The sequence below is a fragment of the Lissotriton vulgaris genome, chromosome 7 (genome assembly GCF_964263255.1).
Source record: "Lissotriton vulgaris chromosome 7, aLisVul1.2, whole genome shotgun sequence".
Classification (NCBI taxonomy): Eukaryota; Metazoa; Chordata; class Amphibia; order Caudata; family Salamandridae; genus Lissotriton; species Lissotriton vulgaris.
The window spans coordinates 341,540,661-341,567,986 of record NC_141695.1 but is presented as its reverse complement, the minus strand read 5'-3'; the positions used below and the strand labels follow the sequence as shown (position 1 = coordinate 341,567,986).

General features: G+C 45.5%; 1 protein-coding gene across 1 annotated transcript in view; it reads right to left on the bottom strand.

Moving 5' to 3' along the window:
* DHDH (dihydrodiol dehydrogenase) overlaps nt 1-26,377 on the bottom strand; it is a 141,556-nt gene extending 115,179 nt beyond the window's left edge. The window contains exons 1-6 of the mRNA XM_086930217.1: nt 26,094-26,377; nt 15,126-15,237; nt 9,693-9,856; nt 9,008-9,260; nt 8,606-8,730; nt 7,860-8,010 (exon numbers count right to left, since the gene is read on the bottom strand). Of these exons, the coding sequence (XP_086786343.1) occupies nt 7,860-8,010; nt 8,606-8,730; nt 9,008-9,260; nt 9,693-9,856; nt 15,126-15,237; nt 26,094-26,183 (895 nt within the window). The 5' untranslated portion in view covers nt 26,184-26,377. The remainder of the gene's footprint in view (nt 1-7,859; nt 8,011-8,605; nt 8,731-9,007; nt 9,261-9,692; nt 9,857-15,125; nt 15,238-26,093) is intronic.
* Between the last annotated feature and the right edge of the window lie 949 nt (nt 26,378-27,326).

The following is a 27,326-nucleotide window of genomic DNA, read 5'->3' as shown; positions in this document are numbered from 1 at the left end:
GCATCCGCCGCCTACGGCCCGAGTTCCAGTGGCCCATTGGTCCCGGCGAGGTCCCCCAGAGCTAGAGAGTCTCCAGGACTCTCCACGTCACCTGCAGCCTCTGCATGGAGACTCCCCAACCGCAAGTGGCCCAGTAAGGTGAAATCCAACCTCAAAAGACACCCCTGCATCCAGCCGCCCTTTGCCCTAGAGAAAAGAACCTGAGGTGCACCTACGTCCCCGAGCCCTCCAACTTACCTGCACAGCTGTTGGTTCCTACCGGAAGTCTTCCTGGACCGAGCCTGCAGCTAAAAACCAAAAACGAAAATCCCTATTGAAAACAACAGGGCACCCAACGCCAAAACAACACCTTGCACCCAGCCGCCCCTACGCCGCTGCAGGTGCACTTTGGGTGCTGAACCGGATTCCCCTTTGCCCTGAGCCTAACACCAAGAGCTTGGCTCCCACAACCAAGTGGCCTGCTCGTCAGCAGCCACCAACCGGAGGCCCCCTATCCCCCTTTGGATAAGATTGGGCCTCAACACTCGGCAACGAGTCGCTATTGTGCAACTGAGGGTGTAACGACAGTGCATCACTGACCCTGGGGGACCCCTGAGTCTACCCCCAAAACCTCAACTCCCACTACCAAATACTTACCTCAAAACCAATAACCATAATTTACACCATAGGATAACATTGACTGTTTTTCTTGGAAAAGTTTTTAAGTGTGGAGTTTGAAAACCTAAAGAAATTCTTTAAAATTGTGCAGATTAACAAAAACGATTTACTTACCTGTTTGCAGGAGATGTCCTAGTGTAGTATCCAGGTATACTACACTGTAAGAAAAGTAATCTCAAAAGTAACTCACCTGTAAACACTATTTTCCTTCATAGGATAACATTGAATGTTTTTCTTTGAAAACCTAAACAAATTCCTTAAAATTACACGGTTTGACAAAAACGATTTTACTTACCTGTTTGCAGGAAATGTCAAAGAGTAGTATCCAGGCATACTACTGTGAATAAGAAAAGTAATCCAAAAAGTAACTTAACTGGTATTTCACTGAAATTCCCATTCAAGTCTATGTACTGAATGTACAAATCATTGCATTTCTCTGAAACAATACTGTAAGTCAAATCAAAGTACATTTACTATTCCAAACCAACCTGTTTACAAGCTGCATTACTACTGTAAAGTATTTATTGCTAACCTGGGCCAGGCTTGCTTGGTTCTAGAAAATAAAATAACTAAAAGAATATTTTTATACAAAAATTACTGGTCTGAAGTTCAGTCTTTGAGTGTGTGAATTCATTTGCTTACTCAGTGTGTCCAACTAATGCTTAACACTGTCCTCTGATACTGCCCTACTGCTCGACCACACTACCACAAATAGAGAGTAAGGTTCTATCTAACTTTTACCTCTGGCAAACTTTGGGTTCCACTGGACTCTGTGCACAATATACCTGACTTTGGTAAATTATTTACAGAGCAAGCTTCCTACAGGTATTGTTTCCACCGACCCACACTGTTAGGGAGGCAACGCTATGGCCTTCATTGAATGTTTCCTTTATAAGGTTTGATTCTCTGAGCAGACTGAAACCCATGTTTTTGCAGAAGGATGTGGTCTTAACCTCAACCCAAGAGACTTTTGATCGCCAGGTTGCAAGGTCTTTAACTGAGATACAGGTGCTATTCCGTACGAGCTTCCCGCTCCATTTCGAGGAAATAGTTCATTGTATCTTTAACAAGTCTGATAAAAGGGGTATTGTGCTCCTATTAAAAAGCATAGGTTCTGGACTATTAAGCACCTGTTAGACAATCTTCAGAGTTTTCGCAGCATTTATTCACTACGTATTGGGAAGCCTTTTTAGAGGGCTTCCGCTGGTCCTGCTACCTGTAGTGGCTATCCTGGTTTTAGTTTTCCTGCTACGCAATGGACGGTCAAGTTACACCAGCGATGGAAGAGGCACAGCTGGTGCGATGATGCCATGAACACATTGTACTCCATCTAGGTACGCTTCGGGAGCTAAGCGAGCATTCGTTCCTATTATTCAGACCAGTCGGAGTAGACTGCATCTTGCCTTCTGTTCTGCAGCCTATTCTGCAGATATGAATGCATGTTGGACATATGTCTAACACGTCGATCTGTTGCACCACCGGACGTAGACGTACTACTGGATCCCAAGTATTACAGTGTCCTCAGCGTGTATTCCCATGTTGATGATGGCATTCTTAGAGGCTCCTCAGGACGCTTTAGCTCCTGTCGGAACCGACACCAGCTCTATTACCAGAACACTGCTTTTGAGTGTTTACTTGGGGGCTGCTGTGGGAACTGAAGATGATCACATTTGCTCCATTGGCCAGAAACAAGACGTGTTACAGGGACCGTTGTCTGCGAATGCAAGTGACAGTGATGTTGCAGCTCCCATACAGGACACATAAACATTTAGCTCTCCGTGTGATGGGAACAATTCCGCCTTTTTCCGAAACCGGTCTAATTGGAATTCTCACACATTGTGTTGTTTTATTTTTCTCCTTCTGTCACTGAGCACCATGGCTTTCGATGTGCTCAGTGGGTCTAACGGTATAATGACTATTTAAAGTACTTCTAGAGCTTTTTAAACTTATTTACATCATTTTTACATATACCATGTTTTTACACTAGTTTTTCTAAGAATGTTTTTGTTAGAAGGGGCGATCCCAGGGGAGGACAGAACCTATACCTGACCACCCTGTGACCCACCTCTCCTAGGAATACAGCCAAGCACTGGCGGGAGACTCTTCTGCGCAAGAGGCTCGTATCTAGGATCGTACGTGCTGAGCTAGCACCACTTTGACAAAGAGACACCACACCGTAGATTCTGAAGAACGTATTCTTTATCTAGCAAGATATCAGGATCTTTATGATCCGCAAGGTTCATATCTACATGCAGAGCAAGGGCTCATAAAGTCTCGGTAAGGGTAGGGGTAGCGGGGCAGTCTTAAGGATCAGGGTCAATCCAGGTGCGTATCCGGCGCACAGCTCTCAATCGTCGAGCCGGGGGATACGATACGATCTTGGGTCCAGCTGGACCAGAACAGTTTCTGAGCCGCGACCAAGTCAGCAGGCATCGGGCAAAGATGTCGGAAGTCTTACGATCTTTTGAGGAGCCGCGATCCAATCAGCAGGGCTCAGGTGTTCTCAAGGTTGCAAGGGAGCCGCGACCACGTCAGCAGGGCTCAGATGGTTCAGGCAGAAGTCCGTCTCTGCCAAGTGGGAGCCGCGACGATGTCAGCAGGGCTCACCAAGGTTCCAAGGTCCGAATAGCTTCTTCCTCGGTGTTCTGTTGAGCCGCGATCACGTTAGCAGGGCTCTCTTAGTTCCAGGAGTCAAATCTGCCAATAGTCCCAGAGCGCCCCTTGTTATAGGTATGCTCCCGTTTGATGTTCGGAGTCTTCGCAGGCAGGGGTCTTAGCACCTGGGGGTCGCTTGTCGGGGTTTCCTGCCACGCGGCCCTTTTGATCCTTTCAAGTTGGGTCTGGAGGGATCTCAGACACACAGCAGGCGTGGAGCCAGCCCTCAGGGAGGCTGGAGGGGCGATCGAAACCCATCTCTCAAGGGGAGGCTGAAGGTGTGATAGAAACTGCTCCTCCCTCTCTCGCTTCCTGGGAGCTCTGTACCCCCCAGCCGGGCATGGCGCGTCTAGGGCCGAGGTCGCGCTGGGGCCGGGGCGGCCATCTTAGGTGCAGAGGAATGGTCACCGGAGGCCTTCAGGCCGATAGGGTTTGGATGTGTCCCGGACCGGGAAGATGGGGGGTGAGGACAGGGAAGTCCAGTGTTGTCTGCGGGGTCATGGAGGGAGTGGGCTGGGTAGGCCCAGGTAATCAGGGGCCTGGTGGGGTGCATGGGTCAGGGTCGGGTCGCTACGGGTCAGGGAGGACCACGCCACAAGGCCGGGTCTAACAGTTTTTTTATGCTTTTTAGACAGGCAAATTTTAGCATTAGTTGACCTTGTTGTCCTTCGGATGAGGAGTGGGTGGTATGTATCCCCAATGTACCCCAAACTATGCCTAGGTAGCTACACGAGCTGTTACCTACATTTGTCCTACCTTGCTCCGCATAACGGTTCTAACACAATGTCCTTTTACTCAGTTATGTGCTGAATAAATGTCGATCAGCTTCTTGGAAACTAGCCTCATTTATTATGACTGTGGATTCTTAGAAAAGTCCCAGAACATGACGTACGTTACAGCATGCACATATTCTGTGTAAAATGTCATGGTCATCTTCATCCTAGGGCGAAAGAACTACTTTGCATAATTGCAGGTATAGTTCTAGGCTCATTTGCATAATCATACTTACAACACATCAATTATGTGAGGAACCCCAAGGCTATCTTTATGGTATGAAAGACCCATACAAACACTAGATAGATGGAGGAGAAGCTTCACGCTGACACTAGATGCTGAGGTCCCAGCCTGCAGAAGCTACAACATGCAGCGGTCTGACAGCCCTTGCGGGTAGTCCACTTGAGGCCACAACGGGATTCTTTGTGCTATCCAATCAGGTAATGCGGTTGGCTCTTTCCTAGGAGATTCTTGGCTTTTCATCCACATACATGCTAGGTTTACTTAGGTAGGGTTTGCATATTAGGAGTACGCTTGATTACTGTCATGTATCTATATGCCTGCATACATTCACTGTTTTAGCACCATGGTAGCATTCTACTTTTTATTTACTCTGTTGGTGCTCGTAATTTTATACATCTGTTTCTGTCTTATGGTTGTCACAGCACACGTTTTATACTAGAATGCTGCTGGTTCAATACATGGTCATTGAAAACGTCCCCATCGTTTATTCTGTGTATTTCTATGAGACTATGTGAGCATGATTGACCGAGCTAAAAGTACTGTACTGTTTCCACAATCCTGTAGGATCAAGTGTTGCCATGTTTGATAGTTGCCAGAAACTATTCGCTTCTTGGTAATGTTAGGGGGCTTATGGTGGCACTGTGAGCTAGCTGGTCTAAAGGCTGACATATCCTTTGGGGCACCTGGAATCAGTGTGGACACCAATCCCTTTGTTTATGCCATCTAAATGCGCAGATACTATGTATTTGTAGGAACTACACAACAGTTGTGTTTTTGGTGTGTGAGTTTTTGTTGTCTCTGGTTGCTTTGGCTGAACAGAGAAGATGCAGTATGTTCTTGCACTACAGTTAATTTGTTTGTTCTATTCCTCTGTTAACTCATTTAGAATTTTCGGGTGTTTTATGAAGTTTTGTACTCAAAGCATGGATATTTGTTGTTCTGGCACGGAGTGTGGCATGAATAAACTACTTTTAATTGCGTCATTGTGCTGATCTTCAGTTCAACAAAGAGTCACTCCTGAGGAGGAGCTACGTCAGCAAGCAAGATGGCTGCTTAGGCTCCCGGCTCCGTCGACCTTCGTAACCCACCGCGATATCCTGCATGATATCCTGATTTAACGCCTAGCCTCTGTGTGCATGAACTGTCTCGCACTCCGATGGTGAAATCTGGAAACTTTTATCCGCTTGTTTGACGGAGTTACATCGAGTTTAAGTTTGCGGCCTGCTCCAGCGGTGAAGCCGGGGCCTGGAGTACTTTCACAGCCGGGCTGCAGTGCAACACCATCGGCCAGGAGACTCGGGCTGGGCCCGGTCGACCGGAGTGGAGGCTTTGTTTCAGCCCGAATTTGGTGGGGATCGTTGTCATTGCTCAGTATCGATGGAAGAGTGAGTCTGCTTGCTGCTGGCTGCGGGTGGGGGCCCCCGTCCCGCGGACCCGGTTTGTTCCCTCCGGAGCTCGGTGGTTCGGGGTTACCGGCCTGCGGCCTTAACTGGGTGGACCGTGGCTGCGAACAAAGACTGGTCACCCTTCGCATCTGCATGTTCAAGATCCTGTCTGTCCCCCCCCCCCCCTCCCCCCCCCCCCCCCGAGGATGCCGGAATCTCCCGGGCAAGTGATAGAGATTGATATCGAGCACGAGAATATGGACCGAACGGTGCATGAGCCATCGCTGAGGTTAATACTGGCAGAACTTTGGGCATTCCGCTCACATGTGAATGCTTTGTTGAGCAAATTGGACACCTGCCTATCTGAAATGCTCCTGGTGGCACCGGGCCCGGCCTTATTGTTGAAACGGGATTCTGCAGCCATTCCAAACGCGGCCATTTTGACTCCGTGTGAGTACCCCGTGAGGAAACAAGTACTGGAACCATCGGATGGTGCCCTGGTGGACGGTGTTCCCGAGGATGTCATGATATTGCTGAACCTTCCACTACTACCGGCTTTGGAGATATCGTCAGGCGTTCCCCTCCCGGAGACTTTTGTTTGTGACTTTCCATCTAATTTGTGGTCATCTTCTCCCTTCCTGGTGACGCTACGACTCCTGTTTAAGACACGTTGGGACTGTTCATCTCTGCGGAAGAGTTTGCCTGCATCTACAGTTCCTGAGGACTCACTGCCTGCTGGTAGCCATGGGCTGATTTCTGTTGACTCTTTTCTCCTTTATTGCCTCTTTGTTTGCCTTTGGGTTTATTTTACCTTTTTTATTTTCTATGGCCTTTTCCTCTTTTTCTCTCTTTTCTCGTAGGGTCAGTATAGCTACGAATCATTCGGATTCTTATTGTATGCTTGTATTTCGTGCTTTTGCTTTTCTGACATCGTGATTTATGGGCGGGCAGGCCTCGAGGATTGGCGCAACATGGAAATGTATATTGTGTGCTCTTTTGCACCGACCTATATGCTCTGGCACCAAATCTCCATTATAGTGGTCATTACATGTATATCCTGTTTTTTACCCTGCCCCCCGCATTCTCCTGTTCAACTGTATGACACCTGATCCTCTCTTATATAATATAAAATGAAACCTCTGTCTTATCCTGCAATCCAGTTATGCATTCCAATACAAGTTTTATTCTGAATCGCTGCCGGACCTTTGGGTTGTCGGCTGATGAGCGGTGTCGTAATGTGATATCAACGATTTAATTTGTCTAGCGGTCGGCCCCCGCGGTTGTAGGCCCATGCTTGTATTTCTACTGAATGCTAAAATAAAGGTTTTAAAAAAAAAAAACAAAGAGTCACTCCGCCCTTTGAAAAGTGTGAGCAATCTCAAGACACCTGATAAGAGAGGATGTTACAAAATACAGTAATCTGCTCCATTTTGTAACAGGTTGCTGTTTTTGCACTTTTGTGAGCAATATATCTACCATTTCAGAGGAAGTAAGGTCAGTTGATAGCAATTTTTCCTCTTGAGAAAAGTCAGGGCTCTCTTCAGAGGGGCCAGCTCACTCTTCAGAAGGGTCAGGCCTCTTTTCAGACAGAAATCTCTTCAAACATGCCTGAGTCTCTGCAGAAGAATGAGGTGCTCTTCAAAAAGGCCTCGATTCACTTAGAAGCTCTTTCCTGATGGCATTGAGGTCTGTTAAGATGGCCTGGGGTCCTCTTTAGAAGGGACAGGACTGTATTCAGAAAATAGGGCTCTATTGAGACAGACCGGGTATCACAGAATGACCTCAAGTGGATATGCTTGGGTGACACTGCCCAACTTGCTGAGTAAAAGAAAGCTAACTCCAAGGATGGAATTATGAATGGTTAGTCCAGCAAAGGCTCCAGTACTTTGGATCAGATTGTGGAGAATTGAAGGGTTTATTGGACATAGTTGAATATAGTTTATAATCAACAAGCTGGATGAGTTAATCATGCACATATAGCTGCGTGGTCAAGACTGCTGACGCCCTGTTAATACATTCAGATGCCACACGGCACAAGGCCTTAAGTCTTATATATTGTTTATTTTCTAACATTACCTCAAATCTTAGTTAATTCGTAATAATTATTTTTGGAATGATAAAAAACTCCTTGCTGCAGAATCTCACCTTTCAGCAGGCACTGCCTCACATGTTCAGCCTCGTAGCTCAACCCCGTGCTGTGGTCATAGTTCATGGTCTTGGAGGTGGGTGGAAGAGGGAACTTTGTCTCCTTTCCATTCACTATGAGGGACGTTGGACACCACATGAAGCCTGGAATCTAAGGGAAGAGATAAAGATGCTGTAAAGAAGGAGGCAATGAGTGAGGGAAGATGACTTTATGATTCAAAGCCATCTCTTGCGGAAGGTACTATTTAAAGTTAGACGTATCCCGTCATGGAACATTGTCCTATTCGGGGCTGCCTCACAGCTACCATTAAATCAGCGGTGATATAATTCGTACATTTTCCAAGACACTTTATCCAGTAAAACACACATAATTAATCTACGATTCTGGGTAGTCTGGCCAATAGCTGCTGGTGGCATAATGCAGAAAGAGATCCCAGGTGCCCGTTCACCCTCAGCTCCAAACACACACACACTATGAACCAGAAGAGGCCTTTTTACAAGCTTGTGCAAGTGAGCTAGGCTGAATGTGTCAGATCTCATGATCCCTCTATTTTATTTCCTGCTAGCCCAAGACTAGTGCTGCTTTTTCAGTCTTTGTTGGCTCATCCATGCTCTCGTATACATACAGATGCAGCAATTTGTTCTGTAGACGCCCAGACATACATTTAGTCAGCCCTGCATACATTCATTCAGAATTCCTGCCATTTGCCTTCTGATCACCCTGTGTCCCTCTCCCTCCTCAGTACCTGTATGATTCCCTTTGTGCCACAGATTGCTGCTTGGTTGGGCATGGCAGCCATGATGGTACAGGTGAGGATGGCCTCTCGCTTTCCAGAGTACTGCAGGATGATTGTCACCGTCTCCTCCACTCCTGAAAATGAAACATAAAGATTACAAAGATACCTTTTTGCTTTTGTGCTCTTTTATTTTACTTCAAGCAACCCACCTCCCATGAGTATATAGTCCCTTAATATCCTAGCATGCCACAGCCATTAGAAATTCTGCCCATGCAATTCAAAATCACTTATTCACAATGTTTAATCATGTTGGGTCTGATTTACAGCCAAAGGCGTTCAACATTGTTCCCAAATTCATGTGGAATGAACCCTACATAATTGCCCCTGCACCTTCTCCAAGATGTTGCTTACCCGTCTCGTAGAGGAACCCTTTGGCTGTAATCGACTCTGGCTTCTCGCCTCCAAAGACCATCATGGCAAACTGGATGCAGTAGCAGCCAATATCCAAGACTGATCCTCCCCCAAGCTCCTTCTCCACCAGCCGAGGGACATTGTGGATGTTGGCCCCAAACTCAGCCCGGACCACCTTCACCTCCCCCAGGGCCTTCTGAGATAGCAGGGTGCGGATCTGCACCGAGACTGGAAAAAAACGACTCCACATGGCCTACAAGACACAGCAGAAGAGGTCAATATGTTCTGAGGCTAAAGCCAAATATTCTTAAAACCTTCAATTATTTAAAACTGAAGAGTAAAGGGAGGACATTCTTATCAGGAATAGTTCACTGGAAAGGACATTGGCATCATTTAGAAGGCGATGCTTGTGGCTAACAGCAGGTTCTTATCAGTGATTGATTAACACAAAGGGGCACACTGGTACTGTGAAGAGATTATCTAGACCGGGGATTCTTTCCATAACCAAAACTACTTCCAGAAGGAGGGGAACACTGAGACTGTTGCGAGCTGTTCGGGTCGGAAAATTGTTCTGTCGATAGGAATCGCCCCTAGGGGACAGGACACAATAGCCCACCGGGGAGATGCTCTTACAACGGATCTATCTGTGGACACTTGTTTGCAGGCTCTGAGGGGTGGCACCTACCTCCATGAGAAAGACATTCTGTTTGCGGGCGGCTGTGGTTAGCTCCTTCACTTCCTTGGAGTTCAAGGCCAAGGGCTTCTCGCAGAGAACATTCTTCTGTGCCTTCATGAAGAGGAGCACCACAGCCCTGTGCTCAGTGTGCAGAGCTCCAACGTACACAATGTCTGAGGAGACACCAAAGGCGTATAAAATGACTGAAGAGAGATAATACCACAAGCTCCTCCTATGCCCGGAAGAGGGACAAATATACAATAAGACTGAGAAGTGAGTTTACGGAGAGCATCCACTATGCAAGAGGAGAGTTGAACATGTGCATTGACTAAGACAACAGTTCACCACAGACATACCATACCAGGGGAAGGAGGGTATATAAAATGACTAACAAGAGATTATAACACAGGCAGACACTATCAAGGAAGGAGACCCAACCCACATGACTCATGAGAGGGGGCTCCATGTCCAGCAGATATCCCAGGTGTCTTGACTGCTTTGGGGATCAAGAAGCACACAGTGGCTATAGGGCATCAACCGTGGTCACCAAATCAGTTTACCAATGATGTCCCGGGGCCATCCCACTGAGGATACTGACAAACTGAGCACTAAATGAACCCCTTTAGAGCTTGAGGCTCTGAGTACTGAAGCAAGTAGTTACAGGCTTACTCAAGGAGGTAGAGTGGGTTTAGAAACTCATAACCCAACAAGTCATATAATATCACCCCATAACAAATGTATGTATTTATTTGAAAACTTTTATATAGCGCTAGCTAGACCCGGAGGTATCAGAGCGCTTTACAAGAGGATCAGCGAGTTACAGGTAACATAGCAGCTAGTGATTTTACTTTAACAAGAAAAAAGTGCTTTATTCTGCCACTAGGAAATAATACACAAAGAGACCGTGTGGGATACAAGAGTTCAACAGCTATGGTAATTCTAAAGAGTATGGGATTCATCTAAGGAGCATGGGATATCTTAATGGGTAAATGCTCAATGAGGCTTCCTGAGTATCTTTCTTTATGTTCAGTGACCAGAGGTCAGGCTTTCTGTGCTTCTTTGGATGATCTGGCCCATTAAATATTGTAGTTCAAGTTCACCAGTTCACCTGGCGCTCAAGCTTGGCGAGAGCAGATTTACCAGGGCTAAATGCAGCAGTCCTTGAGATTTGGAGCTGCCACCAACGAATGTGGTCACAGCTCTAAGTTGTCCACCTGCCTTCATCTGGCAGCTTCTGACACGACCAGACAAGCAGGGACAGTTCCTGGAGTCGGCGTTCCTGGTCCAAACAAACAAGGAACATGGTCCACCCACAAGTTCCAGGAGAATGATGAGGCTGTAGCAGTGGCGTAGCTAGAGCTTTTGACGTCCAGGGCGGTTCTTAAGCTTGCTGTCCAGTGATGGCCGGTGCAGGTAAGAGCGGGGGTGGGTGTGGGGGAGGACGGCAGTCGACAGACGACCAGGGATAATACAAATTTAAAAAAAGAAAGCCACTTACCTTGTGCTCGCCGAAATTGTTTACCTCAGATGAAGTGCCACGACTCAAAAAAGTGATTCAGAAAAGGGGGTGGTGATGAACAGAATGTCTGAATTAAGCAGACCACTCTTACCCAGTCCAAAGATCAGGGCTTGATCCATCACCATTATTTATCTCACTGCACCATCCCAGCTCAGAACCTGGCTATATGCAAATCAGTCTGTCCCTGGCCCAGTGCATCATGGGAACAGGGCAGACTAAACTACCAAGCCAATTCTTCACCAGAAAGCAGACAAGCTACCGGGGACCGGTTTCTGGCATTTCAGCCGTCTTCGACCCGGCTTGCTTGAATCCTGATGGTGCAGTGAGAAAGGGACTCATGTCTGAGCATACCCTGCCACACCTATGGTGGCCAAAAACGATTCAGAAAAGGGGGTGGTGATGAACACGCCACCCGTGGCTGATGACGAGCTGAGCTCGTCATCAGCATCGAAAGGGCTAATTCGCTCATGGCGCCATACTCACTTCAATTCCTAGTGTCAATCCGTTTATCTAGGCAGCATACCCACCAGGCAGCTATGGCTGGGCTGCTCCTCTGGACAAACTCCCCCTGAAGGGATATCTCTACCACCTCTCTCTCATCAAGAAAAGCAGACGTCTGTCCATGGCAGACTCACAGCACTTCAAGCAGATCATAGAAGAGTTCTTCAGGTGATGATTATCCAATGCCTTTCGAGGTTTCGCCTAGGCTGGTCAGTGAGAAGTTCTGCAACACTGGGCTTGGGTTTCAGACCTTCTCTTACAATAGCCTTCCACATTGAGCTTGTGAATTCTATTGGTGTAGCTCTGGGACTCAACCAAGGAGGTTCTGCTACTTTGCATATCCATTCCCTGACAGATCAGCCACACTTTGTCTTCCGGTGATGATGATCATGAGGAGGCAAGGCTTAGACTCTCCACTGGAAGAAACGAAAACAAGGGCACAATGAAGGAAGGAAGCCCTCACGCCTATCAACCTTTTGTGAAAAGCAACTTCAGGAAAATGAATGGGCAGGCCCTGTCAAAAGACTAACCTTGCACTTCTAAGGAGACCACTGACTTCAAACTACACACACCTCCCACTAACCTAATGAGGTTAACACTGGGAATTATAACATTGTTAGACACAGCAAAATGCTGCCTCTGAACTTTTAATGAGACCGCTATCTACATCCCTCACACACGATTGAGTATTACTCCAACCTACATTTTGTCCAACATAATTAACCCTCACACCCCTGGATCATCCTACCATGCACATCAGTGCCCCATCCAAGCATTCGGAATGTAACAAAGGACCCAGTTACCTAAGGTAGGGCAATGGCGAAACCAATAGGCCCCTCGCCCTGCAACAGGCAACAGATTATAAAAAGGCATGTGCCACCATTATCAATTTACACGCTGCGACCACAGCCTGTCTTGTGTAACATGGTGAGCTGATGGTAGTTAAACCTACTAGGGAGGGCACATATGATATGCCCCTCCAAAACACAGAGCCTTACTCTGGGTCTCAACGTCATGGCTAAAGCAGTTCTCCTCGTATAAACCATGATGATAGTGACCGCTGAGGCCAAATAAATATTAAAAATCCGCAACAGACTCAATCTTGGGTAAAAGAGGGCAGGAGTGCATACTTGCAAGTTCAAGCAGGGGACCTTCCCATCCTAAAAGCAGTTATGCAGCAGCCAATGAGAGGAGATTGCGCAAGTATCATGAATTCCTCTGGGAAGGGCTATCTACACATTAGCTGAAGAGGTTGTACGAAAACGATCTAGTACCCAATATACAAAGTGTAATAAGAGGACTAAAACCAGCTTGAGTTCCATGGCAATGTATTGAATGGCTAAGAAGGAAAATACACCTGAATGGCCAATGCTTGATAAGAGGAGACACAGAGGTGGTATCATATCTTACAATTTGTCCAACTGCTATGGTAACAGGGAGGCAGAACATACCTGAACAAAAATGGCGGCAGCTTAGTTGTGCAACATAGCATGCATAAAGAGCATACCATGTCCGAAAAACAGCAAACCTAATAAATATCCAGGACAATAAACACACTTGCTGATGAAGACACACAGGAAGTATCACAAACAACATGGACAGGCCAGCACACTCAATGTTGGAGGAGGAAACACAGCAAGCATCACATGGCCAAAGGAAAGTAAAAAATAGAATATGTCTGAGGATAGAAGGCAATTCATATATCAAACATTCCAGGAAAGAGCAAATGTATACAGGAGGCTGAGGAGAGTAGACAATACATACATCGCATATACCAACGAAGTGCAACTAGACATGATTGCAGAAGAAAGGATTCAGCAAAAGATCAAAATCTCAGGGAAAGACAGATGTACACAATGGCCTGAAAGGGGACCACAACAGGCATCACATTTCCAAGAAGTAAACATACATGATTCTGAGAAGAGGAGACTGTGCGACCATTCACATATCCCAGGAAAACGTAATCATGCACAATGGGTTGTAGAGATGAGACACGGCAAATATCGTATATTACAGGAAACAGCAATCTATGCTAAGACTAGGAATTGTAGGCAAACTTTGCATATCCTACAAAAGAGCAGATGAGGAGAGGAGACCACAGAGGATAGAAAACTGCAAACCTCACAGTGGGCAAACAAATGTGTGCTATAAAGTCACATTTTGGGCCAAAATCGTTTGCTGGCGATCCATGAAACACTCGCACAACACTAAACAATAACACATCTGTTTGGTTCTTGCTCAAATCGATTTCTTAAAGAAATTACTTGATTTATTAGTGGAAGAAAATTATTCATTTCACAAACAATTCCATTTGTTGCAGATATAAAGCGATTTGCAATTTGTCAATTACAATCCATGGCAAAAACACTTGCAGATCTGCAGCATGGTGCATCTGGAAGAAGAGCAAAAAGTAGCCCCCATTCAAGGTTGACTTCCGCAGATCTAAAGAAAATTAAAACTATCAACATGTGATATTCCACAAGAAAGATAAAGAAACACATCACTGCAAAGACCTTCAGGACAAGAAGTGCAGGACGATCGTCCGGCTTTTTTTGGAATATTTAAATTGCCAAAGACTGTAGCAAGATTGAACGATTTTAACAATAAGGACACAAAATAGCACAATTGTTTCTCTGAGCTGACTGTGCCCAGCATGTGATTTCAAACGCAGGTGGCTTCCCAGCTCGGAGATGTCATCTGGCAGCCGGCCCATACTGGAAAGGTATTATTTACTGATTTCCGAGCTTGTCTGTCATGGTATGAAATGTCTGAACAATTTTTACTGTCCTAATAGGTATGTGTCAAGTCTAGATTGTTTGTGTATCTCTGAGTTGGGAACTTGTCTGTGTTTGAGTGGGTGAATCAAGATGGGCTGCTTGTGTTACATTAATGGGTGCAATGCGGCAAATATTATATGTTATTGGGTTTTGTAAAGCGCTGGTTCACCGGGGAGGTTTCTTGGCGCTAAGTAACAGAAGCCAGCACATGATCTTACATCAGCTTGATTATAGGCTTGTCTTCAGAAGCTTCCGAAATCTCTTGTACTCGGAAGCAAATCTGATCTCTGGGGGAAGAGAATTCCAAATACGACGGGCAAGAATAGAGAATCTAGAGCCCCCTAGTCTCTTCTTTTTGAAAGGGGCAAGGTAAGGCGTTCAAATTGAAAGTGTTTACATTTGCTGCCCTTCCATCATCCAGCTCTATTTACTTCTTCTACCCTTTCTAGGCTACAGCACATTATGCCCCACTCGGCCCCCCTAGGTTTGCGATTGGCATGTTGTGCTAGGTCTATAATGCTGTTGTTTCACGGTGGACCTTTCGCATATGTTCTCTGCCTGCTGTTCCAGGCCCCTCTTCCTCCAGGCTTCTCACCCACTTCCACTCCTAAATGTTCTTTCCCGTCAAGACACTGTGGTTCTCACCAATATTCGGGTCTTTGGCCAACTCTTGATAGGAACCGTAGGCTTTGGGGATGTTGTGGCTTTTGGCAAATTCTTGGGCACGGCCAAGATCCCTCGCTGCAACAGCAACTGCCTGGAAAAAGAAGAACAGGAGGTATTCGTGAGTGTGGTGCTCAATGACCGGGCCCAGGTCAGGGCTGGTCAGGATTACCCCCATAGTGTTCACACACTGTGAAATTAAGCTAAAGAGACCCCTCTTAGTGCATTTTTTATTTCTTTCCCAATAAAGGTGCAGCTATTGAGCTCCCTGGAGACCTAACCCCTCCAGGTGTCAGAGAAACCACAAAAGCAGCAGTAGCTCCAATGTGCACCAGTACAGGCTTCTCTGACTCCGCCAGCATGCCTGAATGTTCCCAAGGTCTAAATAAGGTATATGTAGTCTTTGCTCTTTAAGTTTCCCTGCCGTGATCATTTCTTTAATGCAAAAAATAACAAATGATTGCCCCCCCCTCCCCGATGTTAACCAGCTCTCTTCCTATCTGAAGCTGGCAGTTCTGAATCCTGCTTTTAATTTAGTAGGTGACAAACCATTGTTACAGCAATTATATAGGAGGATAGCACTGATGAGAACCTTTTCTTCAGGAATGTATTCAGATGTTCCAGCTTACCCTTCCCTTTTCAAACGTGTTCCTTCTCGGTAATGTAGAACTTGGCCTCACCCACCTGCCCTGTCTCATGTATGTATTAGGGGCACGCACAGTTAACTTCCCCAGTTCCTCAGTTTTAACAATAATATATATTTTTGCATGTTTTACAAATACAAAATCAAAATCATGCAAAAAGGTTTTGTTACAGAAACATTTGTTCCAGCCAAACCTACTTTTTGCAGGAAAAATTAAGGCAAGACTCACAATTTGCAAGCCCCTACTTGGCCACTGTTCAGAGATGCCCTTGCAATGTATGTTAAGACCGGGAGGTGTGTTTGATGTGTAAGTCCTAATAAGGGCTCATTAGTAATTTTCCTCCGGCTGGGTCTATCAAACAGTTCAGTACTTTTAGTGATGTGGCAATACTCTGATACCACAGCCAATGCAAGAAACCTCACTCTTTTATGCCAACTGCATGACCCAGATCTTTCTGCCAGGTATGACTGTGTGAGTTCCATTAAGAAAGCAGGTACCTTAAGGATGGTTACCATGGTTAGGGGTAAAAAATTGTCACACTATGGTCTATGTCCCCAGCGGAAAGGAGCTTCAACTAGAGTGGGCACAGGATGCCCGGGTGTTTCCTGGGCTGATGGTCATTCCAAGGAACAACCAAGTTCCATGAGATGTAATGTAATGTAATAAAGTCTTATAAAGCGCGCCGTCACCCCACAGGTATCCTGGCATTGGGATTACATTAGCTCCCCTATTTGCACATATTACCATGAAGATGACAGATCTGCATTACGACCTTGGGAAGAGCCAAGCTTTAAGCTTCTTCCTGAAGTGTAAGAAATCTTCTATTTGCCTAAGATTAGGTGGGAGTTCGGTCCATAAACGAGCAGCTGCAGAGCTAAATGCTCTTCCTCCAAACCTGGTGGTTCTGAATCTGGGTGTGCTAACCAGATGGGCTGCAGAGGATTGAAGGCTTGTTGTCGGGGGATACCAGACAAACTTTTTCAGCAGAGGCGCCGGCCCAAGTCCATGCAGGGTATTGAAGATGATATAGAGTGATTTGAACCTTATCCTATGTAGTTTTGGGAGCCAATGGAGCTCTTTAAGGGACAGAGATGCAGAAGATCTGCGTGGTTTCTTTAGAGCTAGCTTTGCCGCTATTGTCTGAATTCTTTGAAGTTTCATGATCAGGGAATTTGTGGCGCTCAATGTGAATGAATGAATGAATGAATGAATGAATGAATGATTACGTATTTGTATCGCGCATGGCTACCCGAAGGCATCCCAGCGCTTTAGACCAACGTTCATTCACCAAGTCTAGATAAACAGGAGGGTTTTCAACATCTTCCTGAAACTAAGAGGGTTGCCTTCCAGTCTGATGGAAATTGGAAGATTGTTCCAGAGTTTTGAGGCCTGTAGGGAGAAGCGTCGGCCACCCATACGCACTCGCCTTATTTTGGGGACTGTCAAGAGATATTTGTTATAAGATCTTAATTCCCGACCAGGGGAGTACGGACAGAATAATGATTGCATCAATGCAGGTCCTCATTTATTGACTGCTTTATGGACCGTAACCAGAGTTTTAAATTCGATCCTATGTTGCACTTGCAGCCAATGAAGCTGACGGAGTGCAGGTTTGGCAGAAGTTCTCTGTGGGACGTTCAGCAACATACGCGCAGCAGAGTTCTGCACGGTCTGCAGGATCTTGATTGTCCCTTGAGGGGTGTCTAAATATAGTGCGTTTGAGTAGTCCAGGCGAGATAATATCAACGCCTGAACAGAGATCCTTCTAGCTTCGAAGGGAAGAAGGGTGATAATTTTCCTCAGAAGCCTCATGAGTGCATAACATGTAGCAGCTACCTTCCGGGCCTGTACTGAAAAGTTAAGAGCTGGGTCCAACCACACCCCAAGGCTCTTAATTTGAGTTTTGGGCTTGGGTGGTTGGCCTAGACTATCCGGCCACCAATCCTCCACCGTGGTAGGTGTCTTGTGTCCCAACATCATCACCTCTGTTTTCGTCCCAATAAGTTTTAGGAAGTATTCATCCATCCATTCCCAAACTTTATTAAGACAGGTAGAGAGATTTTCAAAAGGGGCGCGATGGGTGGTTAATGAAATAATAAGTTGTGTGTCGTCTGCATACGTTACCAGTTGTACTCCCCAGGGGAGCACCACCTCAGCCAAAGGCCTCATGTAAATGTTAAATAAGGTGGGGCTGAGGGACGAACCCTGGGGAACACCGCAATGAAGACACATTTGAGGGGAGGAGGCCTCGTTTCAAAGACCACAAAGGTCCTGTCAGACAGGAAGGAATGCAGCCACTGTAGCGCGCGGCCCGAGACACCAACTTCCTCCAGCCTGTGTAACAGGATGGAATGGTTCACGGTGTCAAAGGCCGCGCTAAGATCTAATAGTAATATGGCCGCATGGTTTCCGTTGTCTACGATTTTCCTTGCTTCCTCAACCACTGTAATGAGGGCTGTTTCAGTGCCCTGGCTTCTCCTGAAACCTGTCTGTGTGGAATGTAAGGAGTTGTTATCTTCCAGAAAAGCAGCAAGTATAGAATTAACATATTTCTCCGTAAGTTTGCTGATAGTGGGCAAGAGTGAGATGGGGCGGTAATTTGCCCAATCTTCAGGGTTGAGGTTGGGTTTCTTCAACAGGGCCTTAACTCTAGCTTGTTTCCAGGTAGAGGGAACCAGGCCTGAGGCCAGAGAGGCATTAATCACTTCCTGAATAACTGGGGCAAGGGTATCTGATACCAGGTTTAGTATAGTAGGAGGTGCTTTACAATAGTCCAGTCGACTCAGAATGACACTTCTCACCACAAGTGCCCTGGCTGTCATTGGTAGCATTGGGAGTATTTTCCGCAGTGCTCTGATAAGGGAAAAGCATGTTCCCACTGTTTTGTTTACTTGGCTGTCTCGGCTCAACTTGTCGTCAAAAACCACCCCCAGATTGTGAACTGCCTCAGAAGGTGTTGGGGGCTTATCTGTAGGATTGGGCCAGAAATTAGCTGGGAGCGGAAGAGGGACTTTCTTAGCCGTGTAGTACAGGATTTCTGTTTTATATCAGTTGAACTGCAGAAAATTGTCCGTAAGCCATCTAGCAGTTTTTTGCATAAATTCATGAAAACTGTTGAGTGGTATTGACTGATTTCCTTCTAGAGACAAAATGAATTCCGTATCATCCTCATAATTCACCAAATTGATTTTATAAGATCAGATAATTGAAATCAACAGGCACATATACATACTAAATAGAATCGGGCTGATTGCCAATCCTTAGGGGACATCATGCTGAATGGTACCATATTTCAATAGAAAGGGGGTCAAGCCACTGCTTGCTGTCTATTCAAAAGGTAAGACTGGAACCATTTCAGTGCCATGCCCTCAATCACAATTTCCATGAGCCGCCTCAGAAGGATCTTATGATTGACCGTATTGAATGCGGCAAACATGGCCAGTAGGATCAATATAGCCGACTGACCTCTGTCTGCTCGCATTCTAAGTTCATCCAGGACTGTTACAAATGCAGTCTCAGTTCCATGATCTGGGCGAAAGCCGAATTGTACATCTTCCAACGTTTGATTAGTTCCCAGAAGTAGCGTATGGTTTTACTGACTAGGCGCTCTAGAATTGTCACATGGTAAGGGAGAAGAGAAATGGGTCTATCATTATTTGCAACTTAGAAGTGGGGCGTCATTACACCTCAACCAATTGCACAGCTGAAATATTCTGCTTTGGCAATAATATTCCTTCGTGGTAATCCTTTTATTCCTCATGGTTCATCCTTTCATTCATCACAAATGTTATCAACTTTCCTTCGACCACTTTCTGAGTCCACATGCAGGTTGTGAAATGCCATTTTCATATTTTCTAAAGTTTCCACTGTGTCCATCCGGACCTCTTGAAAGAACACGGCTGAAGCAAAAGTTCATCTCGGAAAGCATTTTATTCAATAAAAACCCAATGCATTTTGGGCTAAACGCCCTTTGTCAGGGGTCATTTCCCATGATTCACTTCTTTAGTACGAAATACTATCAGGTTTCTCTAAATGTATATAAAACAGCTTTATGTCCATATATCAATCCTTCAGTGTGCTCAAGTCATGTCCCGATCGTTATGAAGTTCATTTTCATATTGTTTTCACACCGTCCTTGAACTTTTGATTCAGCCGTGTTCTTTCAAGAGGTCCGGATGGACACAGTGGGAACATTAGAAAACGTGAAAATGGCATTTCACATCCTGCGTGTGGACTCAGAAAGTGGTCGAAGGAAAGTTGATAAAATTTGACGCATGCACAGAACACCCCGGCTGTCCGACGCACATGCCCACCGTTGCGTCGGACGGCCGGGGGCCATCCGACGCATCGAAGAGGTTAACATTGCCAGCACCTCATCCACACCTGGATGTAGAGCACCAGCTGAAGCTCAAACCCAAAAGGACTGAACTACTGCTTTTTGTGAAGAACAAAAAAAATCAACAGCCAGTCTAAACCTGGCTCAATAACATGTATTTGGACTGTCTGAAATCCCATCTTTCACCCAACGTTAAGTCACTTGGATTCACCCTGGATACTATAGAGCACACTGCCAAGAATGATACATGGCCTGGATCCAACTCTCTCTCAAAAAAATAGGACACTGCACTCCAGCCAAGCCCCACAGTTCATTATACCTCCTCACAATAAAAATCCAAAGGAGGTCGACATGCTACTCCTTCTGATGTTTGATAATAACACAGAGGAAACAAAACTGCTCTTTGCAGACAGGATACAAGCTATTTCTGACTGGATGACAAATATTTTTTTCCAGTTGAATGCTAGTAGAACGGAAGTTCTTCTGTAAGGCAAAGCACAAATCTTGAGGTCCCCCGATTGGTGGCTACCAGAATAAGGCCCTGCCCCATCCCGACATCCAAGACAAAAAATCAGGATGTGTATCTAGACCTCTCTTTATCCATAAAAGACCATGCTATGGCTGATTCAGGCACTTGTTTTCACATGCTGAAGCTGCTTCAGAAAGTGTTCCAACTCCTTCCTTTATCTGTCCATATGACTCTACTCCAAGATTTAGTGGTCAATCGGCTGGACTACTGCAATGCAGTCCTGGGAGTAGCAAACGAGGGGATGTTAAACAGGTTGATACCATACATGTCATCATAATCTAACATAATACAGTTCATTAGCTGATCCCACATCATCTAGAAGACAGGAATAAAATGTATGAAAGGGCCTGGGCAACCTTGTTGGTAACTGGGTGGCACAGACACAGGCTATAACAGCCTGCTCAAATAACTACTCAATAACGAGCCAAACAGGTCTGCCAAGACTAAAGAGATCTGCCACAAATTGCTAGTCATCAGAGGACTCTAAGATAGTCCACCCTACAGCTCCCAAATAGTCAAATACTCTGAACGCTGACATCCTATAATGACAACAGGATGAGGATATGACAGTGCCACGTGGGCAAATCTCTTCACTTGACAGTCAACTGGCCGAATTGAAAAATCACATGGAAAACACTCTACAAGAAAGAATAAATAAAAGGTGGGAAGGGAGTAAATCTTCCCACTTTGAGTTCGGGGAAGCTGCAGGAAAAATATTGGCATGGAAAATAAAAGCTGATAAAGCCCTTAACTATATTAGAGAAATCAAGGTTACATGAGAGACTGAGACTATATCAACTAATCAAGAAATAGGAAATGCATTATTTGAATTTTTTGAAGAGATCTACAAAGAAGATCTCCCCAATGACCAACAAGCAAGAGATAGATGGCTAGCTGCTATTACACTTCCAACCTTATCAATGAAACAGAATAAATCATTAGAGAAAAAGATTTCTGTGGAAGAAGTAATAAAAGCAATTCGCCATTCAAAAAAGGGAAAAGCGGCAGGGCTGGATGGTCTGCCGGGAGTAATTTACAGATCCATTGAACATATCATAGCTCCAGAACTCACGGTACTTTTTAACAGTATCTTAATAAATGGAGATCTACCACCTAAGTCTTGGGGAGAAGCCACCATAGTACTCATTCCTAAACCTGGAAAATCTCCATTAGAGTGTGGGTCATACAGACCAATATCACTTCTTAATAGTGACTACAAAATATTCACAAATATTATCTCCACAAGACTTGCTAGCGTCATTAATAATATTATCTACCCTGATGAAAAGGGATTCATCAAAGGGAGATAACTAGAGGAGTTAACTCATGAACTAGTGGGGGCCATAGACATCGCAACTGCCGTTTCCGCACCCCTGGCTACTCTGACCTTAGACGCAACGAAAGCGTTTGATAGAGTCAATTGGCTCTATCTAAACGACGTATTAAAAAAATTCAATTGTGGGGAAGGTTTCTGTAGAACAATTAAACTATTATAAAATACACCTTCTGCTAGGCTAATGATTAATGGGGGTTTAACCGATGCCTTTAATATAACTAGAGGTACAAGGCAGGGCTGCCCGCTTTCTCCGCTCCTTTTCAACTTATATATTAAACCGTTCGCTCAACTTTTAAGGAACAAGGCTAATATTCCATCTTTTAGCTATGGAGAGTGGGAAAAGCGGGTAGCATTATATGCAGATGATATTTTGGTCTGCACATCTGACCCAGTCAAGACAATTCCAGTTATCATTGCATGTGCTGAGAACTTCGGCCAGATATCGGGATACAACATTAACTCCAGCAAAACGGAGATTATGGTATGGAACCTACCAAATATTCAGTTAGGGGAAAACATCTCAACATCTATGCGTTACTTAGGAATAAGAATAACCCAGGAAGTGGATAATATTGGATTCAATAATCTAGAAAGAATACATATTGAAAGTAAAAAACTTTTAAAGTCCTGGTCACATTTACCACTCTCTATAACGGGCAGAGTAAATTTAGTTAAAATGTGTGTCCTCCCTAAGTTCACTTTTATTTTTAATACAATCCCAATTGCATTTGAACAGAAACAAATTGAAAAATCCCAAAGAGAAATTAATTCCTTCATATGGAATTGTAAAACAACAAGAATAGCATGGAAAAAAGTAAGAAGAAGAAGGGAAAAGGGGGGCCTTGCACTCCCAGACTTGTTGTACTACTCATGGGCCTTCCAGATGTCACACTCAAGAATGTTTCTAAAAACACCATCTAATCTAACTCCTAACTCCATGTACAAAGCAATTTTATTGGGGGCAAATTTAACACCAGAGGGTTTTATGTTTAAATTTGGAAGTCACAAATTTTTCAAAAAAATTAGACTTAAAATGGCACAATCATGGGCTAAAAATTGGAATAACGTAAGAAAAAAAATAGGCTTGTCATATTATTCTACGTATTCTCCAATTTGGGACTCACCCGGCTTACCACCATTTCTGAAAGACAGCCTCTGAAATATCATAAAACAAGCAGGTATTATTAGGTGGGGCCAACTGTTTATAGACAGGAAATTAATATCCTGGAACTAATTACATGAACTTGTAGGAACAGGAATATCTAGATTTAAATATATCCAACTAGATAGCTGGGTGAGATCACAGAGTCGTATAGACACCAACATCGGGAAAATTAGCACATTAGAACAAATGCTGGTGGAGCGACCCATTGGAGGGAAAGAAGTAGCTACATGGTACTGGCAGATGCTAGAAGAATTTGATGGAGAGTTTAAACTACCAGATGAGGTATGGGGAACAGCGATTAACACTCCATGGGACGAGAAATGGCAACAATCCTGCGGCTTGCTGTACAAAACGGTAAAACCTGCATGGTTAAGACGTAACCATCTATTTTCAATTCACCGCGCATACATAACACCAATAAAATTGTCTAAATTCCTACCAGACAAAAAATGTAATAAATGTAACATGGTAGGTGCCAATGATATACATATGTTCATAGACTGCCCAGATCTTTCAAATTTTTGGGAAGAGGTGAAGAACACTCTAAACTCTATTTTACATACATCTTTGTCTATAACTCTTCCACTCGTCATCTTTGGGATAGAAGACAATATTAAGGGCAAGGCGAAATCTTTACTTTTCTATGCAATTTTATTGGCGAGAAGACAGATCTGTATACAGTGGATGGAAAAAACTGCCCCATTACACTCGGTGGCTTTCATCTTTATATGAAACTTCTCAAATGGACCTCAAAAGAACAGCTAGTAAACGTAATTTGGCTTTTTGGGATCTTTTAATTAACTGGAGGTGAACCCTGGTTTTTTTTTTTTCCCCGAGTCCGATGATTACGCCATCAACGCTCCTGGACCAGGGCCAGCTTAGAATCGATTTGGTCCTACAGGTTGAAAAATACCTAGATGGAGTTAAAGATACCCCCTTTCTTGTTTTGGGACATCTCTGCCACCGGAAGATCAAATCACGTCTCTAAGTCGTGCAAGGTGGTTGGTATTACCCTTGTCGGAAAGGGAAGGCAAATGAGGACAAAAAAAATAAATAAAAATAAAAATAAAGAGTGTGAGCACCACGCAAATCATACACCTGTGTGTCTATCTCTCATACTTCCTCATCCATCACACAGTTAAGAACTGGTTTGAAGCAAAGACAACATACTTAAATCACACACCCACATGATGTAGCGTGCTACCCACATGGATAAGCATTTCAGATCCCCACGTAGGTGTAACAAGCACTAAAAAATACTATAATACAATACAATACTAAAGAAAGTGAAAGAAAGAAATATGACCACATAACTCCGATACAGATTGAGCTCCACTGGCTCTCCTTACTTGGCCTGTGCCATATTCAAAATTAGCTACATCAATTACAAAGCCTTCACAACCGCCTAACCTGTATATGTGTCTGACAAGCCCATCATCTCTGGTTGCTCTTGGCACACCCCCAGTCAGGCCACCATCAGACTGGAGGCAAAAACGTGGAAGCAAAGAGCAATAGGACTATTCTATCTATGATTACTATAATCAGTACAATTTTTTTTTTACATCCATGCATCCTTCAGGACCGCCCCAACCATGCTCCGATTTAGGAAAGAGCAGAAGATGGGCCTCTTTAAAGAACATTACATCACAATGCAGTAACAGTCCACATTTACTCCCATAACCCAGCTACCTCTTCAGTCACTCATTGACTGTTGATGTTGACTTCAATCATTCACCCTCTACAGTGCACCGCTGCCTTTTGTCTAGGTTCACGTTACACAAAAACAGCATACATACATGCACACATACTGCCAACACTTGTTTAGACTCATTTGAGCATGCTGTGGATCAGGCTTGATTTGTGATTCTTCCAGAAGCAGTTTTTGGCAACTGACCAGGCCCTTTCTTGTGCTGAGAACACCAGACAAACCCTAACGTTGGCACACTCTCAGTGCAAGTACCCTGAGACACTGCCAATGCACAGAGCTGTGACAACCCAAGTGCCACAAGCAGCAGCTTCTCAAATTCTAGTGGTTTGCATTGTTCTTGGGTGCTGCTCGTGCTAAATTCTTGCCACGGTTGGCACGTAATTACGCGATATGGTGTAAATAGAGTAATTTGAGAAACTTTGTGTAACAAGCATATTGCGAAAATACGTAATGGAAATGTTGGGCCTACCCCTGGGCGGAGCCAACAGACTTGCCTTCTATACAGAGACCATTGAAGCACAATTTTCAGGTATACCCTGTGTGCAGATTACTGACCAGCTGTCTGAGCTGGGACCCCTGAACTAGCCTGAGCAACGCTCCCTGCCCTCTGTGCGGATGGCCCTGGATGTCTGCTCTGCAGAACCCATTGCCCACCCTGTGCAGGGCATCTTACTGCCAGCCTCCACAAGAAGTCTGTGCCGAGACCTGGCATGTATGTCCTCTAAGCACAGACGTACATGCCCTTTGTGCCAAGACTCCTGCGTGTCAACCCTTGCTTGCCACCAGCCTGAATGCTGGCTCTGTAGATCGCGTGCACACCTACCCTGACTTTGCCCTATTTTTACAAGCACTGACAACATTTGTGAGTCTCCTGCCATGCTGTCTGGGGAGCACCCCTAAGCACGTGCCGTTCTGCACGTCCTGGCATGGTATTCTGAAGAGTGAGTACCACTTCCATATTCCCATTTGAAGCACTGAGCAGGAACTTCCTGTCCTTCTGGTCCAGAGGGACAGAAAACTCAGAAGAACGTCCTGTAACTCGCCCAGCACGCCGTCCATCTCTCCTCCTAATATCACCCATCCCTGGGCACCTGTGCAGTCCACGTAGCACCCCGTGCTTTGGCCCTCACTTGCTCGCCTCTGCTGGGTGCACCGTGCACCCCTTGTCCTACTTGACTGTGCCCCGTGCCCTGCCACGCCTCTTCAGAGCCCCACTTGTACCCTCCACGTACCTGGTGGTCGTGGGCTGGCAGAGTCTCCAGAGCCACCAAGAAGTCATGACTGATCTTCCCTGCGGAACAGATGCCCCACCTGGTAGCCATGGCTGTGAGGGCTGGCGGGGAGGAGGGAGGAGCACGGAAGGCGAGCAGGAGCTTGAAGGTTAGCTGAGGTAGCGCGTGCGGTGCAGCTGGGGTCCTGTGCCCGCTGGCCTGTCGGCTGCTTATATACACCCCTGTGGCGGATTCTGAGGGCAAAGGTCCCTGCCACTGGCTAAAGTAAACATATCACTGACTGCAGGCACCAATCTGTGCTCTCCGATCACTAGCTCCGCCCACGGCTGCCACCAGGGGGCGCAGAGCACGTGCCGTCTTACAGGTCACATGTTCGCCAGGCACAGAATGATATTTTACGACGGGGCTCAAGGCGCTTTGATGCCTAGCGGACGAGTGTTTCCAATGTCAAGGTAAGTAAGGAATACACGAAATATTAAATCAGTGGTAATCACAGTTTCCAGACAGTAGAGTTTAATATACCGTGTCTCTTTCGGTGGCATAAAAAGACATATTAAACCTAGAATGTAACATCGTATTCACCCGGCCTGGTAAATCCTGCGCTGTGCTCTAACTGGCAGGCTTTAGAGGGTGAAAATCTAATGAAATGACCCTGCTAGTTGAACAGTGGTGAAAATGGAAAACATACTTGGGGTCAGTAGCACGGTTTGTGAAGAGGAGAGGAGCAATGAAACGGGGGAGGTGTGAACAGCTGCCGCGTTATGGGGGCGAGAGGCCTAAAAGCACTGGACCCTATGTCTGCGGGACTCCTGGGTTCAGACCATTGCAGTATTTCAGCTGAGGGGGGCTTCACTTTTGCAACGGCGACATTGGCCAATCTCTGTGCAATGTTGAGCGGGTGTGTGCAGGCCTAGCCAGGCCGGCAAGGCCTCGTGCGCAGGGGTGTTAGCGCGCAGCGCCAGCCAGTAAACCACACACTCGTCTTAGTCGGAAGTGACGTGCCCGAGCGCGCGCCCTCCTTTTATTGGACCCCGCAGGCCACGCCTGGCCTGCGGATGCATGAGTGCGTGCGTGCGTCCGCTAGAGTGCTAACCGCACTACATGCATCACCATGTCACACAACACAGTGGCGGTTGGTGATCTCTGAAAGCTGTAAGGTGTACGACTCCCCCGAATGCTGGCATCTAAAATGGGTACACATTTGCTATAAAAGCCATAGGACTCTCATTGTAT